We start from the raw sequence: 20,899 nt of genomic DNA on the forward strand, positions 1-20,899 counted from the left end.
CGCTCCTAACGGATTCTAATTCAACTTTCACCGGTAATTTTTAAATTTATTATTTAATTGTTATCGCTTAATATTTACAACGCTAAAAAGTAATTAAATTGTAATAGATTTTTTTAAGATTTTGCTAATCATTTTGACGTTCTATTGATGAAATATTAATTTCTTACTTCGGATACTTTCACAATTATCGTGTAGATGGCGGTAAGATTAACAGATTAATTTATAATTACATATTACAGAACATTAAAAAAACGTAAATGCAGTATTTAAAACGTAAGTATATTTAAGGTAAAAATATATACCACAGCTTTAACCAACTAATATTTTTTATAATTAATGTTTTTAATTTTAATTTTAAATTAATCACTTTGACATTTATGTCAAATTTCCGGTAAACGTTTACAGACTTGTCACTACTGGCGCTCGCGAATTTATAAATATCCCGTCTATGTACGAGCTCACAGCGTATAGGACACCTATCAAACTTAAAACACTTTTTCATGAAAATAAAAATGAAGGCTTGTGTAATCGATGGATGAAGAAAAACTGCAGTGCCTTTTACTGAAATCTGAAACTGAACAACTCAAAATTATGTCTTTCCAAGAGATCGGACTATGGGCGGCCGTACATGGAATTGCTGGGGCAGTTAACCACTGAGCGACATACAAAGACTGCTTGAGCGGTCAATTGTTGACTACACCCTGAGTTGTCCCTTAATTATTGACCAGTCTCGAGCTGTTGACGCCAAGATGGAATTTCATCATGTTGTTGAAAGCTTGAAGCGGTCGTGACTGTGTATGGCAGCAGTGAATATAAGATTATACGCTCTGAGCTTCGCTGGTGGCGCTCCTAGCGGATTGCTAATTCAACTTTCACCGGTAATTTTTAAATTTATTATTTAATTGTTATCGCTTAATATTTACAACGCAAAAAAGTAATTAAATTGTAATCGATTTTTTTAACATTTTGCTAATCATTTTGACGTTCTATTGATAAAATATGAATTTCTTATTTCGGATACTTTCACAATTATCGTGTAGATGGCGCGTGTAGATTAATATATTAATTTATAATTACATATTACGGAACATTAAAAAAACTTAAATTCAGTATTTAAAACGTAAGTATATTTAAGGTAAAAATATATACCACAGCTTTGACCAACTAATATTTTTTATAATGAATGTTTTTAATTTTAATTTTAAATTAATCACTTTGACATTTATGTCAAATTTCCGGTAAACGTTTACAGACTTGCCACTACTGGCGCTCGCGAATTTGTAAATATCCCCTCTACGTACGAGCTCACAGCGTATACGCTCTGAGCTTCGCTGGTGTCGCTCCTAGCGGTTACTAATTCAACTTTTACCGGTAATTTTTAAATTTATTATTTAATTGTTATCGCTTAATATTTACAACGCAAAAAAGTAATTAAATTGTAATCGATTTTTTTAAGATTTTTCTAATTATTTTGACGTTCTATTGATTAAATATCAATTTCTTACTTCGGATACTTTGACAATAATCGTGTAGATGGCGCTAAGATTATAATAGATTATTTATAATTAGATATTACGGAACATTAAAAAAACTTAAATTCGGTATTTAAAACGTAAGTATATTTAAGGTAAAAATATATACCACAGCTTTGACCAACTAATATTGTTTATAATTAATGTTTTTAATTTTAATTTTAAATTAATCACTTTCGACATTTATGTCAAATTTCCAGTAAACGTTTACAAACTTGTCACTACTGGCGTTCGCGAATTTGTAAATATCCCCTCTACGTACGAGCTCACAGCGTATATGGACATAAAGTTCGGATCAAAAAAGATTTTACTTATGTCTAAAAGCAATTTGTTAACTCATTATTTTTCATAGTTGCCAAACTCCTCCGAGACGACTTATCGATTTGTATGAAATTATGTATATATATTTATATTCGGTAGGTCTGAGAATCGGTCGTAATCTATTTTTCATATCCCTGAGTGATAAGGGGGGTTCCCCCTAACATTTTGTAATGTTAGGTGGGGATATAAATGTACATAATGTATTCTATAAGATTATGAGTACATAAAAATTAAAAAAAATAATGAACAAAATCCATCAATAAGCTCCGGAGATATTAATCGCAGCATATGTTTGAAGAATCAATTTTATTTTTTGAGTGCACGAATTTTAATAATATCCCTCCACCGACCCCAAGCCGATCTCGTTAGAAATTCATGTTTAAAGTTTTATTAACTGCTCTGTTGAAGTTCAAAGTTTTCTTAACCTTATACACAAAAACTATATACCTTGAACTCCAAAATGGCGCTAGTTAGGTTGCTTAGGTGTTATGAACAAAGTATCTGTGATAGTTTTTTGTGATAATTTGTGTAAAAATAGCAGCTTTAAAAATAACAAAGTAAATGTACTCTACATAGTCCAGAAAGCCACTGCGCATCCGCTAGGAAAAATATTCTAATTCGGATTTTTTGCACAATCTTACTCAAAAAGGACCCCTTTTAACAAATTTGCATGTTGCCAGGACCAAAAGGTGGTCAAAAATTTTTAAAACGTTTTATTTTTGTTTTTTTCCTAAAATTATTTTTTTTGCATGGAAAAAAGTTGTTTTAGGTTTATTGGATCATTCCAAACAGAAAAGGTCTTTAGTGACTTTTCTCTAAAAATTATAGTTTTTGACATATAAGCGATTAAAAATTGAAAAATTGCGAAATCGGCCATTTTTAACCTTCAAAAACTATGTGAAAAACTGAAAATTTGAATGTTGCCAAGGTAGGTAGATATTCTTTAAACATCGATTGATGAAACCCCGAAGAGTTTTTTGCAATACAATATTCAAAACTCCTTTGTTTTTTAATTGCTAATCAAGCGTGCGCGACACTATTTTCCACCGATAGTATGGTGCAAATGAAAGGAATAAATTCGTTATTTCGTAAACCGGCAACTTTAAGAAAAAATCCCGAAATAGGTCGATTTTTATTTTTAAGTTATGATATTGTGGCATATATGGTATACTAGTGACGTCATTCGTCTGGGCGTGATGACGTAATCGATGATTTTTTAAAATGAGAATAGGGGTCGTGTGGTAGCTCATTTGAAAGGTTCTTCAATTCTCTATTCAGTAATGTAAACATTTAGATAATTATTTATACAGCGTGTCCTTCTACTTCTTTTTTTGTCAAATAATTTAATTTAATAAAAATTTTTTGGACACCCTGTATAAATAATTATGTAAATGTATATATTACTGAATAGAGAATTAAAGAACCTTTCAAATGAGCTAGCACATGACCCCTATTCTCATTTAAAAAATCATCGATTACGTCATCACGTCCAGATGGATGACGTCACTAGTATACCATATATGCCACAATATCGTAACTTAAAAATAAAAATCGACCTGTTTCGGGATTTTTCCTTAAAGTCGCCGGTTTAGGAAATAACGAATTTATTCCTTTCATTTGCACCATACTGTCGGTGGAAAATAGTGTCCCGCACGCTTGATTAGCAATTAAAAAACAAAGGAGTTTTGAATATTGTATGGCACAAACCTCTTCGGGATTTCATCAATCGATGTTTAAAGAATATCTACCTACCTTGACCACATTCAAATTTTCAGTTTTTCACATAGTTTTTGAGGGTTAAAAATGGCCGATTTCGCAATTTTTCAATTTTTAATCGCTTCTATGTCAAAAACTATCATTTTTAGAGAAAAGTCACTAAAGACCTTTTCTGTTTAGAATGATCCAAAAAACCTAAAAAAACTTTTTTCCATGCAAAAAAAAATAATTTTAGGAAAAAAACAAAAAAAACAAAACGTTTAAAAAATGTTTGACCACCTTTTGGTCCTGGCAACATGCAAATTTGTTAAAAGGAGTCCTTTTTGAGTAAGATTGTGCAAAAAATCCGAATTAGAATATTTTTCCTAACGGATGCGCAGTGGCTTTCTGGACTATGTATATATATTTATATTCGGTAGGTCTGAGAATCGGTCGTAATCTATTTTTCATACCCCTGAGTGATAAGGGGGGTTCCCCCTAACATTTTGTAATGTTAGGTGGGGATATAAATGTACATAATGTATTCTATAAGATTATGAGTACATAAAAATTAAAAAAAATAATGAACAAAATCCATCAATAAGCTCCGGAGATATTAATCGCAGCATATGTTTGAAGAATCAATTTTATTTTTTGAGTGCACGAATTATAATAATATCCCTCCACCGACCCCAAGCCGATCTCGTCAGAAATTCATGTTTAAAGTTTTATTAACTGCTCTGTTGAAGTTCAAAGTTTTCTTAACCTTATACACAAAAACTATATACCTTGAACTCCAAAATGGCGCCAGTTAGGTTGCTTAGGTGTTATGAACAAAGTATCTGTGAATTAAATAAAAAAACGGGACTAACTTTGACCTGAACTGATCAAAGCGAATTTTTTTGTGATAATTTGTGTAAAAATAGCAGCTTTAAAAATAACAAAGTAAATGTACTCTACAGTTAATAATAACGAAGTTATTGAAATTATTTATAAGCCAAAAAAATGACTGCTTTAGTAAAATGTTTTTGCAATGGTAAAAATGACTTTTGTTTAGAGGAAAGGCACCAGATTTGAGACACTTTTTTTGAAAAACAAATATAAAACAGAATATTCAAAAGTTTTTAAAACATTTATTTCGAAAACTTAAATTTAATGTTTCTACAACAAAACAAAAAATAAATAAGGCGAATAAGACATATATTTTTGCAAAAAAAATACATTTAATTTTTTTGCGACATTTAATATTAAAAATAAAAGGTCGCCTAATTTGAGATAGCCAGGTATCCAAATTTGAGACAGGTACCCCAATTTGAGATACTATTCAAAAAAGCCCTTTCCTTCACAGAAAAGGCAAATAAATGTGTTGGACTTTATTTCTCCACAGTATTCATGTGCCCACCTGCCACATTGGTAACACTTTGCCCATCGTTCTCCATATTTATGGTCGGAAAATTTTCCGGTGCAAAATAGACATTCCGCGTTGTTTTCTCCAGTTTCGTCGGACGATGAATCAGCTAATGGAAAGTCTTCGCTGCTATCTGAACTTGAACTCGAAGAAACTTTCCGTTTACTTCTTGATGTTTTGCCTTTTGATGTAGAAGGTTGACCTACGTCTTGGTTGACCTACTGCTCCAGTGGGAGCTCCTAGTATCAACTCTGTTTTCATATTTTTTCTAGGGAAGATTAAAAATGGTTGTACGAAAACTCCTGCAGCATTCATACATGTAATAACAGTAATCAGCTTGATCCTTTCTGCTGAAGTAAGTGACGAAACCTGCTTCCTCCCTCTCATAGAAATGACTTTGCTATGTTTGTGCTGAACAATTGTAATACCTGTTTCGTCTACATTGAATATACGTTGTGCAGGGTTAGTAAGCTTAAGATATTCTGGTTCATACAGGTCAAAGAACTTGGATACATTTTCATGAGTAAATGATTTTACTCGAGCAGATGACGTTCCCTGAGGAGTACGTATTAAAAGCGTCGGATGCCTTTTCAGAAAGAGTCTCAACCATTTCTTTCCGGCTGATTTTTTGACTACGCTAAATGGATGTGGTATTAGTTTCGTATTGCAAGTTGAAATGCCAGTCGTTTTATATCACGCGCTCTTAGCCCGAAATAACGTTGCTCCATAGTTAGGGCATACTCAACCAACTCATTTTCTAATTCCAAAGGAAGAATAGGTCGGCGGCTAATTGATATCCCGACGAGTTCTTCTGGAATCTTTTCTGATTTCACATATCGTTCTAAGCTACCTTTTGGTACTCCAAAAACTTTTGAGGCCTTCAAGTAGCCCATCTCTCTATTTCTTACTGTATTTACAGCCCGTATCATACGATTTGCATTTCATTTTTTATTTTTTGGCGGCATCTACAAACAAAAAAGTACATAAAAATAAAAATTTTACACGGGGTCCTAATTTGAGACACTCTCAAATTTGGAACCTACAGGTGTCTCAAATTATAATTTTTCCGTCAAAAAATAAAACGGATTTTTGTTGGTTATGTATGCCACACAATTACCGTTTAATTTGCATAAAATGTATTAACTAATATTAAACTCCAAAAAAAAATTACTGGAGTAAATGTAATCGTCTTACCTTGATGTATTGTAAGTTTTTATAAATTCTGAAAAACTTTGTGTATGGTGTAAATCAAATTAACTTCGAAAAAACAACAACGGTCACTTCTAAGCGCCAACTAAAAGCAGATCTACTACTAACTTCACAGAATGATCGTTTTCAATATTTTCACTAGATGTCAACCCATCGTACACAAATATACGACGGTGTCTCAAATTAGGCGCCTGTCTCAAATTTGGTGCCTTTCCTCTATTTTTTATTAAATATATTAAAAATAAAGATCTTCTTCTTTCATGTGATATCCGCTAAATCGCTATATCATTATAATTTCCAGAGCACTAATATTTCAAAAAAAAACTAATAGACAAATCATCTTGAATTTTTTTGTGCATTATATGGACTGTTTGATTAAACTTTTCGTGCAATATCAATGTTCATGTTTGAAAAAGTTATAGCAAATTTTTGATTTTCGAAATTTTAGTCTTATTTTGCAATTTCCAAAGCAACAAATAATCTGACCAAAATTCAAAAACTGCCATTTTAAACCTGTGCTCATCTACTAAAAGATGAATACAGTAAGTAAGATATTTAATTACCCTATTTTTACCTAAAACTACTTAAACGAAAAAACTTCCATTTTTGACCCTTATTTGTTAATAACTAAAATTCTCGTCCTAACTGTGACGGGCATTTTTGTATTAATAATGTATTAGGTAAAAACTACCTAGAAAACTCATTTGCAACCTGGCTGGTCTCGAACATTTTATATTTTTGCCTTATTTCCCTGGAGTAATAAGAAAGGCTCCACCAACCAGTCGACAGCAAACCCAACATGTAACCACAAATAGGAAAAAGAAGTACCAATATAATATACATAATTTTATTAATTAAAAGAGTAGATCAGGACATTTGGGAACAATAAATCGATATTTAAAAATAGCACCTATCGACTTAGAACTTTTTGCATTGTATTTGGGATAACGTCAGGAAAAAAGTCTACAATCGAAAAATAAGTGGAAATGCATACTTGCATTTACAGTGCATAAAATGCATCCAAAAGTACGTAAACATGTCAAAATCACTATATTGAGGGCCACACTTTGTTGCTGGTGGGTTCTTGGGGTCGCTGAACATGAATATGCCATCAAAACCGACTCCCGAAACACCTCGTTCCCAGGATTACTACTAAGGCACGTCATCTGAGCTTCGAGGGTTTTTAACACTTCTTCTTTTTCTTCAGCCTGTTTGTATCCACTCCTGGACAAAGGCCTCCCCCTAAGTTCTATATTCTTCTCTTTGTGCTGTTTGGTGCCAGTTTCTCCCCATTTTTGTTTGATGTCGTCTAGCCTAGCCATTGTTTTTGAGGTCTTCTTCTATTACGACCGTGCTCCCGTGGTCTCCAATGGACAATGTTTCTCGTCCACCTTTCGATGTTTTGTCATGCCACGTGTCCTACCCAGTTCCATTTCATTTGCGCAATTTTTCCAATTACATCTTCCACCTTCGTCCTGCTTCGCACTTCTTCATTTCGTATATGTTCATGTATCATCGTATGATAATGAATATGATATCAGCACTGTCCCTGGGAGGACTAACTACCCAGGGTCACTGCTATGCACGCTTCGGGCACGTATTCATGTTTAGAGACCCCAAAAACCCCTGAGTAATCTGTTTGCATCAATTTAGTGCTGAAAACACTCGAAACTCCAGAATATGATGTACCTTAGCAGTAACAATGAACACCAGGTATTCCGGTGGTCGGTCCTGATGACGTATTTGTGTCCCCAGCGACCCCAAAATTATCAAATAATCTGTTTGCATCAATTTAGTGCCGAAAACCCTCCAACTCCATATGACGTGCCTTAGAAGTAATCCTGGGTGCCAGGTGCTCCTGGGGTCGGTTCTGATAGCGTATTCATGTTCAAAGACCCCAAAAACTTCAGAGTAACAAAATCTGGCCGTTAATATACTGATTTTGACACGTTTATGCACTGTTAACGCAATTATGCATTTCCACTTATTTGCCCATTGTAGACTTTTTTCCTGATGCCATCTCAAATGAAAAAATGTTGTCGACAATGCAACATGTTGTAAGACGATAAGTGTTATATTAATTTAAAAATCGGTTTTTCTCGATGTTTTTTATTCTAAATGCCCAGGTCTAGAGATATTGCTACAAAATGGACAATATTATCTGTTTCGCTCTTGGGCTTTCTTATTTTAGTTTTGCCTTTCCTTTTTCATCCAACCCCCTTCATAGCACCATAACATTTTATTAAATTATATAACAAACTAAATTTTAATTTCTAGAAACATGTCCCCCTTTTTATTCAACGGCAACTACTACGGTTAAATGTAGAGATAAAGATTACAATACAGTCCCTTGTGATAAAGCAATTGATGGTACGTACTTAACTTATGAGTGTGCTTCTTATCATGAAATACCACCAGGCGGTAGAAATATACTCTACTGTAACAATGGCCTTTGGGACTTTCCCAAACCTGTGTGTCAACCAAGTAAGTAAATTTTTGCGTTTTAGTTTTAGGCCAGAGCAGATAATTATTGGGACAAAAAAAAATAGTATCAGAGTGGTACCCATTGTAATTGGAATAAAATATAAATAACAAAAAATAAAGGAAAATAATTTACGGGCGATCTGAGGTCTCGAAGTGTTCTTTAATTTTCACTTTCAGTTCTTTAGAAGTGTACTTTCAAATGTAATGTTTCAATAGTAAAATCAACATGAAAAAATTTTCCTGTAGACGTGTTTGTATCAAAAGTTCATAGAACTCACCATAATTCGCCATGTGCCTAGGGACTAATTCACCCCTTTCTCAAAAATGCACCCCTTTAAATGGTAACACTCCGCGGTTTTTCGTATTTAGAGGCCCATTGACTATATTGAACAATGAAACCCTGTTAACCCGGCACCTGCCACGTGGCTTTGCAAGGCGCCAACTGCCACGTGGGGTGCTCACAGCACCCCTTAAAAATTTTCTGTGATCTACTTGTTTAAAAAAACAAAATAATGTGTTGAGAACACAAGAATATAAATAAACATGTTTTATTAACTTATTAGCCACTATTATGTTATAAAAGTTAAAAAATAAAATGAAAAAGGTGTTATAAGCAAATTAGCAAGTACCAAGCCAAAATAAATGAAGTCAAGTAAAGTATCTAAAAAAATTAAGATTTAGTGAGTGTAGAGTCTATATTAATAATTTAAATCAGTTATTTCAATAAAAAATGTAAATTTGACCTGTATATCAAAAATACAAAAAAAAAAATTAAAACTTAAAGTGCCAGATGATGACACCCCAATTCGACTTTAGAGCTATAAGTTCAGAATGATACTAAATAACCACTTCAAACACTAACACATATATGCTATATAATATTATAGAAAGCTATTATGACGCACAGCTCGGTTACCAAACTTGAAATACCAAATATTTGATAAAAATGTGTTATGGGGTGCTGGTAGCACCCCACGTGGCAGGTGCCGGGTTAACGTTGTAGTTCCTTTCTAAATAGTCCGTTCTTTAACGGTAAAATATTGCAAAACCTCTAAATTTTAAAGAACCGCTTGGATTGACATGAAATTTGGCATACACATAGCTAACAAGTCAAAGAAAAAAAGTGATATTGTGCCGATATGTGCTTTTGCCCCGGGGGTGCTTTTCACCCCCTCTTGGGGGTGAAAAAGTATTCGTCCAAAGTAAGTCCGGAAATTGATAAACTGACTAATTTTAAGCAACTTTTGTTCTATAGATTTTTTTCACTAAGTCAATACTTTTCGAGTTATTTGCCAGTGAATGTGTTCATTTTTTCAACAAAATAACCACACTTTTAGACGGTTTTTTGCAAATAACTCAAATAGTACGTATTTTGTCGAAAAAACATTCATAGCAAAAATATAGCCTGTAGAAAATTTCAAAAAATGGTGTATATATCACGTTTCTATACCTAGTAGAAGCAGAGTTATAGTTAATTAAAAATAGGTTCATATTCGTCAAATTCCAAATGGAATATTTTAACGTGAAATAACCAAAAATAAAGCACATTTCGGGGAAAACTTATTACAACTTATTTAAAGTGTTTAAAAAAAGCTTCATTTTTGTTTTATAAAAAAAATTTGTAGCATCAAAAGTAAACAAGTTACGCTCAAAATAAAGTTAGTCCCTTTTTTTTGGTAAAAAAATCGGGAAAATCACCCCCTAATTAGTATCTCAAATGAACTTAATCGTTACAACTTCACAAATTTCTTGACCCGTGTATGTATTGTTTACATGATCTGTAAGTTTCATCGGTTCAAAGTCCTTATTTTTGAAAGGGCTGTAGTTAAAAGGGGTTGAACGAGTCACTCATCACGAATGTATGCAAATTTAGAAACACCAAATCTCAATCAATTTTTGTCTAACAGAAAAAAAAAATACATGATATTCAAAAAAGCAATGCTGACTTTTTTTGTTTTTCGAGATTTTTGGTATGCCTAACAATTTTTAAGTTATTTTGAAAAAAAAAACATATTTTTCAAAATTAAAATTTTTAAAAATTTTAATTTAAAACCAATTTTTTCCAAAATAAGCACTTTGAATCGATGAAACTTACAGATCATATAAACACAACATAAGTAAAATAATTTGTGGAGCGGTAACTATTATTTCCATTTAAGTTGCTAATTAGGGGGTGGCCTTCCCGATTTTTTTTTGCCAAAACAAAAGCGACCAACTTTATTTTGAGCGTAATTTGCTTAAATTTAATGCTAGAAACGTTTTATACAAACAGAAATAAAGCTTTTTTAAACACTTTAAAAAAGTTATAATGGATTTTCCCCAAAAAGTGCTTAATTTTTTGGATATTTGACTTCGAAGTATTCTATTTGAAATTTGGTGAATATGAATCTATTTTTCATTGGCTATAACTCTGGTTTTACGAGGTCCAGAGACCTAAAGCGTACACCATTTTTTTTACTTTTTTACAGGCTATATTTTTGCTAAGAACGCTTTTTTCGACAAAATACTTACTTTTTGAGTTATTTGCGAAGAACCGTCTAAAAATGTAGTTATTTTGTTGAAAAATGAACATATTCACTCGCAAATAACTCGAAAAGTGTTGACTTGGCGAAAAAGCTCTATAGAACAAAAGTTACCTAAAATTAGTCAGTTTATCCATTTCCGGACTTTTTTTTACCCCCAAGAGGGGGTGAAAGTCACCCCCAGGGCACAAGCACACATCGACACAATATCACTTTTTTCTTTGACATGTAAGCTATGGCTATGTCAAATTTCATGTCAATCCAAGCGGTTCTTTAAAATTTAGAGCAAAAACCGTGAAAGAATGGACTAAAAATACATAATCAATAGCCTACATTACATTACATATTATTATTTTTCCGCCTTTAGACGTCTGTCCTCCTGTCACAGTGACAGTTCTCATACTCCCCCGATACGTATAAAGGTGGGAAACCGTGTAATGTAATTTTAATTTATTCGTTTATATCGATAATTTCTACCTCTACTAGTTTCATCTCTCTTTACTTCACAATGTATGTTCCATATTTTGCGTTATTTTGCCGGTTACTCGCGCGGTATACATTCAACTTCGCAGACTGTCAAGTAATAATGGTTCAATATGACGATTTAAACTATACGGTCCAAAAATTAAGAAATTATATACGGGGTCTTCTTCTTCTTTACGTGCCATCTCCACGACGGGAGTTGCAATCAGGATGGCTATTCTGACCTTAGGCGCTGCTACTCTGAATAGTTCGATTTATGTCCACCTGTACCATTCCCTCAAGTTACGCAACCATGAGATTCTTCTCCTTCCTACACTTCTCATACGGGAGGCGTCTACAAGTAGGTAAGTAAAAAGAAAACCAAATACTTGTGCATTGGAGGAGAATAAAAAGATCTCATATTAGACGATATGGCTACGATAAAGCACTCCTGTGACTACAAATACCTAGGTAAAAAAGCCCTAAAATAAAGAAATACGTCAGGTAGAAACGCATCATAATGTTAAAAGCATTTTATGAGACCAATCCATTAGCAATGAAAATAAAAAGAGATTATATAATATTAGACTATAGTGAAAAGTATCACTCTGTAGAGCTGTGAGGTATGGCCACTGAAAGAAAGAACACTGGCAAAGTTGAAGTCAATGGAAACGGATTTTTGGAGAGGAGCAGCAGGGATATCTAGAAAAGAACACAACAACTTATCTGGTTCGGACACATACAAAAAATGGATCAACAATGAAAACCAAAGGAAATATAGTCAAACCCACTTATTAAAATACCGGTTATAAGAATATCCCGGTTTAAGGAATAGAAATTTGAGGTCCCGAAACGTTTTTACATTACAAAGGATGTCCATAAGGAAATTCATAAAAATTAATTTTTCTATGAATGCTATAAGTGTTGTAGCAAAACTTACCTTTCAAAACTACTGTTCAAATATAGGTAACTGTTAAATATAATTTTAAATAAATAAAGTATATAAATTTTAAGAATATTAAATACGCATACATATGTATGTTATACCTATGTATACATATGTATTTCATTTCAATTTAGGCATATAATATACCTAAAAGCACAAGTTTGAACTCATCCAACGCATACATAGAAAAAGTACAGTGTACAACACGTTAAAAAATGACATATTTCTTTCTCGCTTGTACAATATACTGCATATTTCCTTTAATTTTCATTATGATAGGGGAGCAAAGTATGCTAAATGTGCAGTCACTCGAGCGTTATGGGGAACTATTGGATTGTGAAGAGTAGGTCCTAAAACAAAAAAAAAGTTAAGTAAAGTTTTCCATTTTAGTGGGGACTCTCCATTTTTAATTTAATTTTCCATTTTCAATAATCGTTTTTTTAGATTATTGCGCCATCTATACATAATTAAAAAAATGGCTCGAATAAAAGTTACTTATTTTTACGTAAGCAATCCAAATCTGCAATCAAAAATGGGGGCTCCCATTTAAAATTTTAAAGTAACCCCCCACCCCCCTCTGTGGGGTGTCGGGTTTGGTGCCATTCGATAGAATTTTCAAAAATATTGAATAAGTGTATTTTTCAGTTTTCCGATCTGATGTTCATTTCGCGAAATATCGCGGCATTCGTATTTAAAATTTTAAATTTACCCCCCACCACTCTCCGTGGGAAGTCGTGTTTGATATTATTCGATAGATTTTTATAAAACATTGAGCACGTATTTTTTAGTTTTTCAATCTGTCATTTTTTTCGTGAAATATTCGCTTTTTTCTTGTGAAACTTTGGGACTCACCCATTTCCTGACCCCCAGGTTTTTCCTCCACCCCTCCCCAACGTGTGACATACGCGGGGAAGCTATGATCTTTACGTCGGGTGATTTGGGAAAAAGAAACACCCTCCGTTTTTGCATGGTTGTGGTTAGGCCACCTCACTGTAGGGGTAGCTTTGTAGCTTTTCTCCCTATTTACATTACTGATTCTACTTTGGTATTGACATGATTTTGGACTGAAGTCCCTAAGAGTGTGTCTCCCCTCGGAGAGACACCAACCTAGGTTGGTATCCCTACGCGAGGAGCCGTGTGGTGAGCTCGGTCACTCAGCTGCCGAATTGGCAAAATGTAAATTTGTTCTCCTCGGCAGCTGGGCACCCGATGAGTCTGGCCATCGAGCCCATGGTTATCGCCCATGGCCTCGGTGCTCAGAGTTTCCTGACGATTAGGTCTTTCATTCGACCTGCCTTATGGGCCTGAAGCCTAAGTGGCTTGTACAAGGTGACCTGAGGGGTCCCTTGTACCCTTAATGTTGAGTATGAGCCGAGTGGGTACGGTCAGTGTTCACTAATCTTCAAGTAATACTTAATATTAACATGGTTGCGACAATAAAGGGTCTTTTGTTAGTTTTATATATTTTTTTTGTGGGTTAGTATAATTTTATGTATTTTTTTGGTGAGCACGATCTGGCGTCCAATCATCTAACATCGATTGGGCCCCAGAGCCTGATCTTTTTTTTTTCTATCTTTATTGCGCGGTGTGGTTTGACTACTCTGTAACTATCTCAGACATCATGTTTTTGTAATTGCTGTTTAGGCCGTCTATGTACCGTTCTAACGTTTTCGTCATAATCCGTTAATTCCCTTAGCCATCTGTTGGGGTGATTTCTTTTATTGGTGAAGGTGTCATACGCTTTTTCATCCATGGTCCTTAGGATTTTTTTCTGGCCTGTGTCCCGGTATATGTACCGCAGTGGTACATATTTGGGCACGTTTACGGCTTCTCTGATTATGTGGTTTTGGCTGACTTGTAATTTCTTCCTGTTAGACTTGCACGTATGTCCCCAGGCTGCTGATGCGTATGTTAGGGTGGGCAGGATTATGCTCTTGGCTGTTCTGAGTTTTGTCTTGATGCTTAATTTGCTTTTTCTCCCAATTATTGGGGCTAGTTGTTTTCTTAGTACTTTGGCTTTATTTACTGTTAGCTTTATGTGTTGTGTGAATGTTAATTTTCTGTCTAGCGTTACGCCTAGGTATTTGCCTTCATTTTCCCATTCAATTTGGTTATTGTCCATGCTTAGTTCTGTGTTCGGTGTTCCCCATCTTTTACGGAACATGACGGCCTGAGTTTTATCTGGATTTAGTGCAATCTTCCATTTTACGCACCATCGTAATAGTCGGTTTAGTTCTCCTTGTACATGTCTTGCTGCCAGGTCTGGGCCTCTGCTGCATGCTGCTATAGCAGTGTCATCTGCATATAGGCTTAGGATCGTTCTGTTATTTTTAGGTGTATCTGCAGTGTATATGGTGTACAGATAGGGTGACAGCACGGCTCCCTGCGGCACACCCGCCTCAGGGGTTCCGACCTCGGACAGGGTGTCCCCTATCCGAACTCTGAACCTCCTGTTGGCCAAGTATGAAGCCAGAAGACATGTCATCGCCCCGCTGTACCCATAATCGTTCATTTTGTGGATTAGTCCCTCATGCCAGACTCTGTCAAATGCCTTACTGACGTCGAGAAATGCAGCTGCTGTGTACATTTTTTCGTTGAAGCCTTTCGTGATGTACTCTGTCAGTCTTAGTACTTGGAGTTCGCAAGAATGTTCTGATCTAAATCCGAATTGCGCTTCGGGGAGTATTCCTAGCCTTTCGGTTTCCTCTTGAAGTCTTTTGAGTATTACTCTTTCAGCTATTTTGCTTAGCGATGATAGCAGGCTTATTGTATTGGTCTGTAGTTTTGAGGAAAGCTCCCGTTTTTTCCCGGTTTTCCAATCATTATTACGTGTGCTTCTTTCCATCTATCTGGAAAGTATCTTAGTCTCAGTACCGCGTTGATGATATTTGTGATGTACACTATTAATTTGGTCGGTAAGTATTTAATTGCCCTATTTGTGATGTTGCCTGGGCCTGGTGCTTTTTTCGCCTTAGCCCTTTTGATTATATTTCTTATTTCTTCTGGGGTGGTGTGTTCAAGGCCTATTCTGCCTTTTCTTCTTCTTATTCTTCTTGCACTATTTTCGACTTCTGCGGTGAAGTCTAGATCTTCCCTTTAATGGAAATTTTTCTTACAATTCGTTTCTAGTGTATCTTTCATGGCTTCTGCTTTGTCTTCGTCTGTATATACAATTCCTGTTTCTCTGTGTAGAGGTGGAATCGGTTTTCTATCGTTTCTAAGTACTGCTGATACTTTCCAGAATGCAGATTTATTTGGATTTAGGCTTTGGATATATTGGTCCCAGCATTCGCTTCGGTGCTCTTGTAACTGTTTTTTGACCTCCCTGTCTAATTCATTTGCAATTCTTTTATCTTCTCTGTTTCGAGTTCGTTGTGCTCTTCTTCTTCTTCTGTTCTTCTCTCTTATTAATTCTTTTAATTCGATTGATATTTCTCTGAATTTTCCTCTTTGTGTAGCTATGCTTTCGGTTCTGGTGCTAACTTCCACTGCATTTTGTATTGTCTGTTCTAGTTTTATTATGCTTTCGTCCAATTCATTTATGTTATTTATTGTGGGTATTGCACCTATGTTCTCACTCATCTGTCTTCTGAAGTTTTGCCAATTTATTATCTTCTTTTTACGTGGTTCTACTTGGTTCAAATCTATTGCCCCAAGTGTCATAACTATTACGTTATGTGTGGAATCCCCTTCGTTTGCCGTTATTATCTCGTGTTGTAATCCCACATGGTGAAGAATTGCAATGTCTAAATATGTTGGGATGTTATCTCCCTGGAAGCATGTTGGGTCTGTGGGTCCAGTTACAGTAGTGTTATGTTTGTTTTCGAGATAGTTACTGAGCCGTCTGCCATTGCAGTTTGTTAGTCTGTCGAACCAGTTGGGCGACCTCGCGTTTAAGTCACCGATTATCACAGTGGGCTCGTCTGAGTCCAGGATGAGGTCAAGATCCTCTCCTAGTACTGGATCAAGTGGCCTCACATACACCGAAGCAATTTTCAGTGTATAGTTGGCCGCAGTGATCCGCACCAAGGTAGCCTCCATGGTGACCAGGCCATCTGGTGTTGGAACTTGATGGTGTTCAATTCCTTTTCGGATAGATTTTCTTTTTCGACCCCCGCCCTTAGCGAACTCCCCTGCATTAAGAGCCAATATACAAGGTGTCCCAAAAGTAGTGGAACGGTCGAATATTTCGTGAACTAAACATCGGATCGAAAAACTGAAAAATACGTGTTCAATCATTTTCAAAAATCTATCCAATGACACCAAACACCAACCCCCACCACACCCCCTGGAGGTGGGGTGGGGAGTAACTTTAGAGTCTCAAATAGAAACCCCCAGTTTTCTTGCAGATTTTAATTTGTTACGTAAAAGTAAGCAACTTTTATTCAAGATATTTTTTTCGAACTGTAGATAGATGGCGCTATAATTGGGGAAAATATTTATCTTGATACCATAGGTAAATTATAGAAATGGTCTAATATCTCACGAAATACACTTCAAAATAAGAAACTAAAAAACATGTTTTTAATATTTTTCGAAAACCTATCGAATAACACCAAACATGACCCTCCAACCCACCCCCTGGAAGTGGGGTGGGGGGGGGGGGTAACTTTAAAATCTTTAATAGCTACCCCCACTTTTTATTACAGATTCGGATCCGTCATGAAAACTAAGCAACATTTATTCGAAATATTTTTTAGAATTGTTAATAGATGGCGCTTTAATTAGAAAAATACGATTTATTAGCGCTATCTATCAAAAATTTAAAAAAATGTTTCGAATAAATGTTGCTTAATTTTTTAAGACGAATCCGAATCTGCAATAAAAAGTGGGGATTGCTATTTAATATTTTAAAGTTACCCCTCACCCCACCTCCAGGGGGTGGGTTGGAGGGTCATGTTTGGTGTTATTCGATAGTTTTTCGAAAAAGATTAAAAATTTATTTTTAGTTTCTCATTTGGAAGTGTATTTCGTGAGATATTAGACCTTTTCTATAATTTACCTATGGTATCAAGATAAATCGTTTTCCCCAATTATAGCGCCATCTATCCACAGTTCGAAAGAATGTCTTGAATAAAAGTTGGCTACTTTTACGTAACAAATCCAAATTTGCAAGAAAAACTGGGGGTTTCCATTTGAGATTTTAAAGTTACCCCCCACTCCAGCTACAGGGGGTGTAGTGAAGATTGGTGTTTAGTGTCATTGGATAGACTTTTGAAAATGATTTAACACGTATTTTTCAGTTTTTCGATGCGATATATAGTTCGCGAAATATTCGACCCTTCCGCTACTTTTGGGACACCCTATAATATGGTAGAGGTACATTTTCAGGGTACAAAGTTTCTCCTCATGCAACAATCTGACGCGCTCGAGTAACTGCAAAAATCCCCGCTTGGGCTCCCCTACCATTATATTTTCTTGCTTTTACAATGGGTTCCAACCAGTTAGTATTTTTTCAAAAATTATCGGTCCCAACCTTTCTTTCGTTTCATCTATTATAGTTGGATATTTGTTTTATAATAACACAATGTTTGTTTATTTTAATTATTGCTTTTATTAGTTTGTGGAAGAAAAGTTTATACGGAACCTTCACTTATTTGGAATGGCAACGGAGTCAACCATTTTGACCACCCCTGGGTTATAGCGGTATTCAAGAATTTAGGGAAAAATTACGAAAATATATGTGGGGGGACGTTAGTGAGCATAAGAACTGTCATAACTGGTAAGTACGACTGATCGCAATATAAGTAAAAAACTTTTAAATTTCAATAGATTTCAAAACAGACAATAGCACTACAGTCACTGAATGTTTTTACCTTCATCGATTTTCATGAAAATTCGTAAGTAGTTAGAGGGCACCTTAAGAAACAAAAGTGATGTGGTGCGCTTTTATCCTGGGGGTGTTTGGCACCTTCTCGGGGGATAAAATTATTTTATTAAAAATAACACCCTGTATCCATAGAGGGATAAATTCTCAGCAAAATTTGTAAGTACCTACTTGTAGTACCTACTAACTAAATTGTAGGGGTCATTATAAAATTTCTCCACGTCCCAAACTAACAACACCTAAAGAAGTAGCACAAATTATTAAATACGAAATTCGGACAAAAAAGCACCTGGACATGATCTCCTTACTGGTGAGATAATCAAACTACTACCACAAATGGATTACAATGGTAACACAACTAATAAGTGCTATTATAAAGCTAGGATATTTTCTAGCACAATGGAAGTTAGCAGACATTATACTAATACAAAAACCAAGAAAACCTGCTAGAGAGATAAAATCATACAGATCAATAAGCTTATTACCTGCTATGTCTAAAATAGCAGAGAAAATTATAAAAAATCGATTATTAATAGAAGTAGATGAACATAAATTAGTAAGTGCCATCGCATCAATTTGGATTTCGTCTTAAGGCCATCGGTACATAATTCGCAAATATTTTACGGCTATTCCTACTTTTTCTTTCTTTACACGGCAAATTACGTGTAGTAAAATTCACACTGGTATGGATATGTAAACATTACTAGAATGTCATTCTACTTGACAATGTCATCGTTAACTTTAAAGAGATAGCTTTTGAATGTTCTTGGATAACTGTTATTTGTATAATCGCAAATTATTAATTCAGTTAATAAATATGATAATTTTTTCACTAACTATGTATTCAGTGATTTTAATAATTTATATGTACAACAAAAACTAATACTCAGTCGAGAAAATAGGAAAAGTGTTAAAGTTTTTTTTTTAATAATATATTGTTACTATGGAACGCTTACAATTTTGAACATCTTTAACAAAAAAATACTCGGATCACAGATATATCCTGCTGTATTCTCTGCTTAGATCTTCCATAAATATTAAACAATAAATAACTTTTTATTAAGTTCACGCCTTAAATCAACTAGTTATCAAATACACTACAATATTATTTAATCAAAAACTCAAAATATTCCCGATGCCATGTCAAATATTTAAAACTGTCACTGTCTTGTCATCATATTCTATTTGACTCAGTGCGTTGTATGACAAAGATAGCGAATGTTCGATTTGGAAAATATCACCACGGACATGGTGTCCATTTTTTTCGAATTCTGAAAAAACTAATAAATATTTTTAAAAAATTTAAACGCAGAATGAAAGACTAAATTATTATCGAGAGCTGAAAGTCCCTTAAAATAAATAAAAAGTTTCTTTTGAATGAGATATCTGAAATTAAAAATGACATTACATTTTCTCTTAGTTTTCACCCATGTAATTTATTAAAATAAACACTATAGAAGTTTTTCAGGGACTTTCGGCCCTCGGTAAGAACGTAATCTTTCATTTTGCGTTTAAATTTTTCAAAAATACTTATTAGTTTTCTCAGGATTCGAAAAAAATGAATCCCCATTTGAATAGCATTGCAGCCGAAAATACGTACCCATCCCCTTAAACACTCGACCATTGTGCATAGTGTGAAGCAAGTGCACAGAGTGGTTGACGTGATACAATAGTTATTTTCCTGGATATAATTCAAGTTTTCGACAAGGTTTGGCACCAGGGATTGCTTTATAAACTAAAGAAAAAGCTATCTCATCCACTCTACATCCTGCTCAAATCTTATCTGGAAGAAAGGCGCTAAAAAATAAGATATGATGACTTTATAACAGACATTCATCCTATAAAAGCTGGTGTGCCCCGAAAAAGTATACATGGTCTCATACTTTATATTTTGTTTACAGCTGACTTTCCAACCGATGACCATCACCTAATAGCTACATTTGCAGATGACACTGCAATTATGGTGAAAGACGAAAATCCAGAAATTGCAACCCGCACATTACAAATAAGATTAAACGAGGAAAATCAGCCAATCTAACTTTCACAAAATGCCAAGATGACACACCATCAATATATTATAAAAACAACCTAATACCAAAAAAAGATAGTGCCAACTACTTGGGATTGCATCTAGGCAGAAGGCTAACTTGGAAAACACATACCTGGAATAAACGTAAACAACTAGGAATTGTACTTAAAAACACTACTGGCGACTTGGAAATAACTCACCACTATCATTAAAAAATAAATCCTGGTCTACATTTCCATCATAAAGCCTATTTGGACATACGGCGTACAACTCTGGGGTATAGCATCTGACACAACATAGCGATCCCAGAATGATTTCAGTCAAAAACATTAAGAACTATAGCGACTGCCCCCCTTGGTTTATCTCAAACCAAGTCATTTGGATTGATTTAAAAATCCATACAGTGAAACGAGTGATCGGGCAGTGTATAAATATCTAAAACGTCTTGAAGTGCACTCTAACAA

At 34.7% G+C, this 20,899-nt stretch overlaps 1 protein-coding gene across 2 annotated transcripts in view; it reads left to right on the forward strand.

Moving 5' to 3' along the window:
- LOC114330764 (clotting factor C-like) overlaps window positions 1-20,899 on the forward strand; it is a 114,560-nt gene that overhangs the window by 13,249 nt on the left and 80,412 nt on the right. Inside the window, exons 4-5 of one of the 2 annotated variants that reach the window (XM_028280177.2) lie at window positions 8,443-8,649; window positions 18,140-18,301. The exons of the other annotated variant lie outside the window; for it this stretch is intronic. Of the exons in view, the coding sequence (XP_028135978.1) occupies window positions 8,443-8,649; window positions 18,140-18,301 (369 nt within the window). The remainder of the gene's footprint in view (window positions 1-8,442; window positions 8,650-18,139; window positions 18,302-20,899) is intronic. 2 annotated transcript variants of the gene reach the window in all.

Source organism: Diabrotica virgifera, chromosome 4, assembly GCF_917563875.1.
Source record: "Diabrotica virgifera virgifera chromosome 4, PGI_DIABVI_V3a".
Taxonomy (NCBI): Eukaryota; Metazoa; Arthropoda; class Insecta; order Coleoptera; family Chrysomelidae; genus Diabrotica; species Diabrotica virgifera.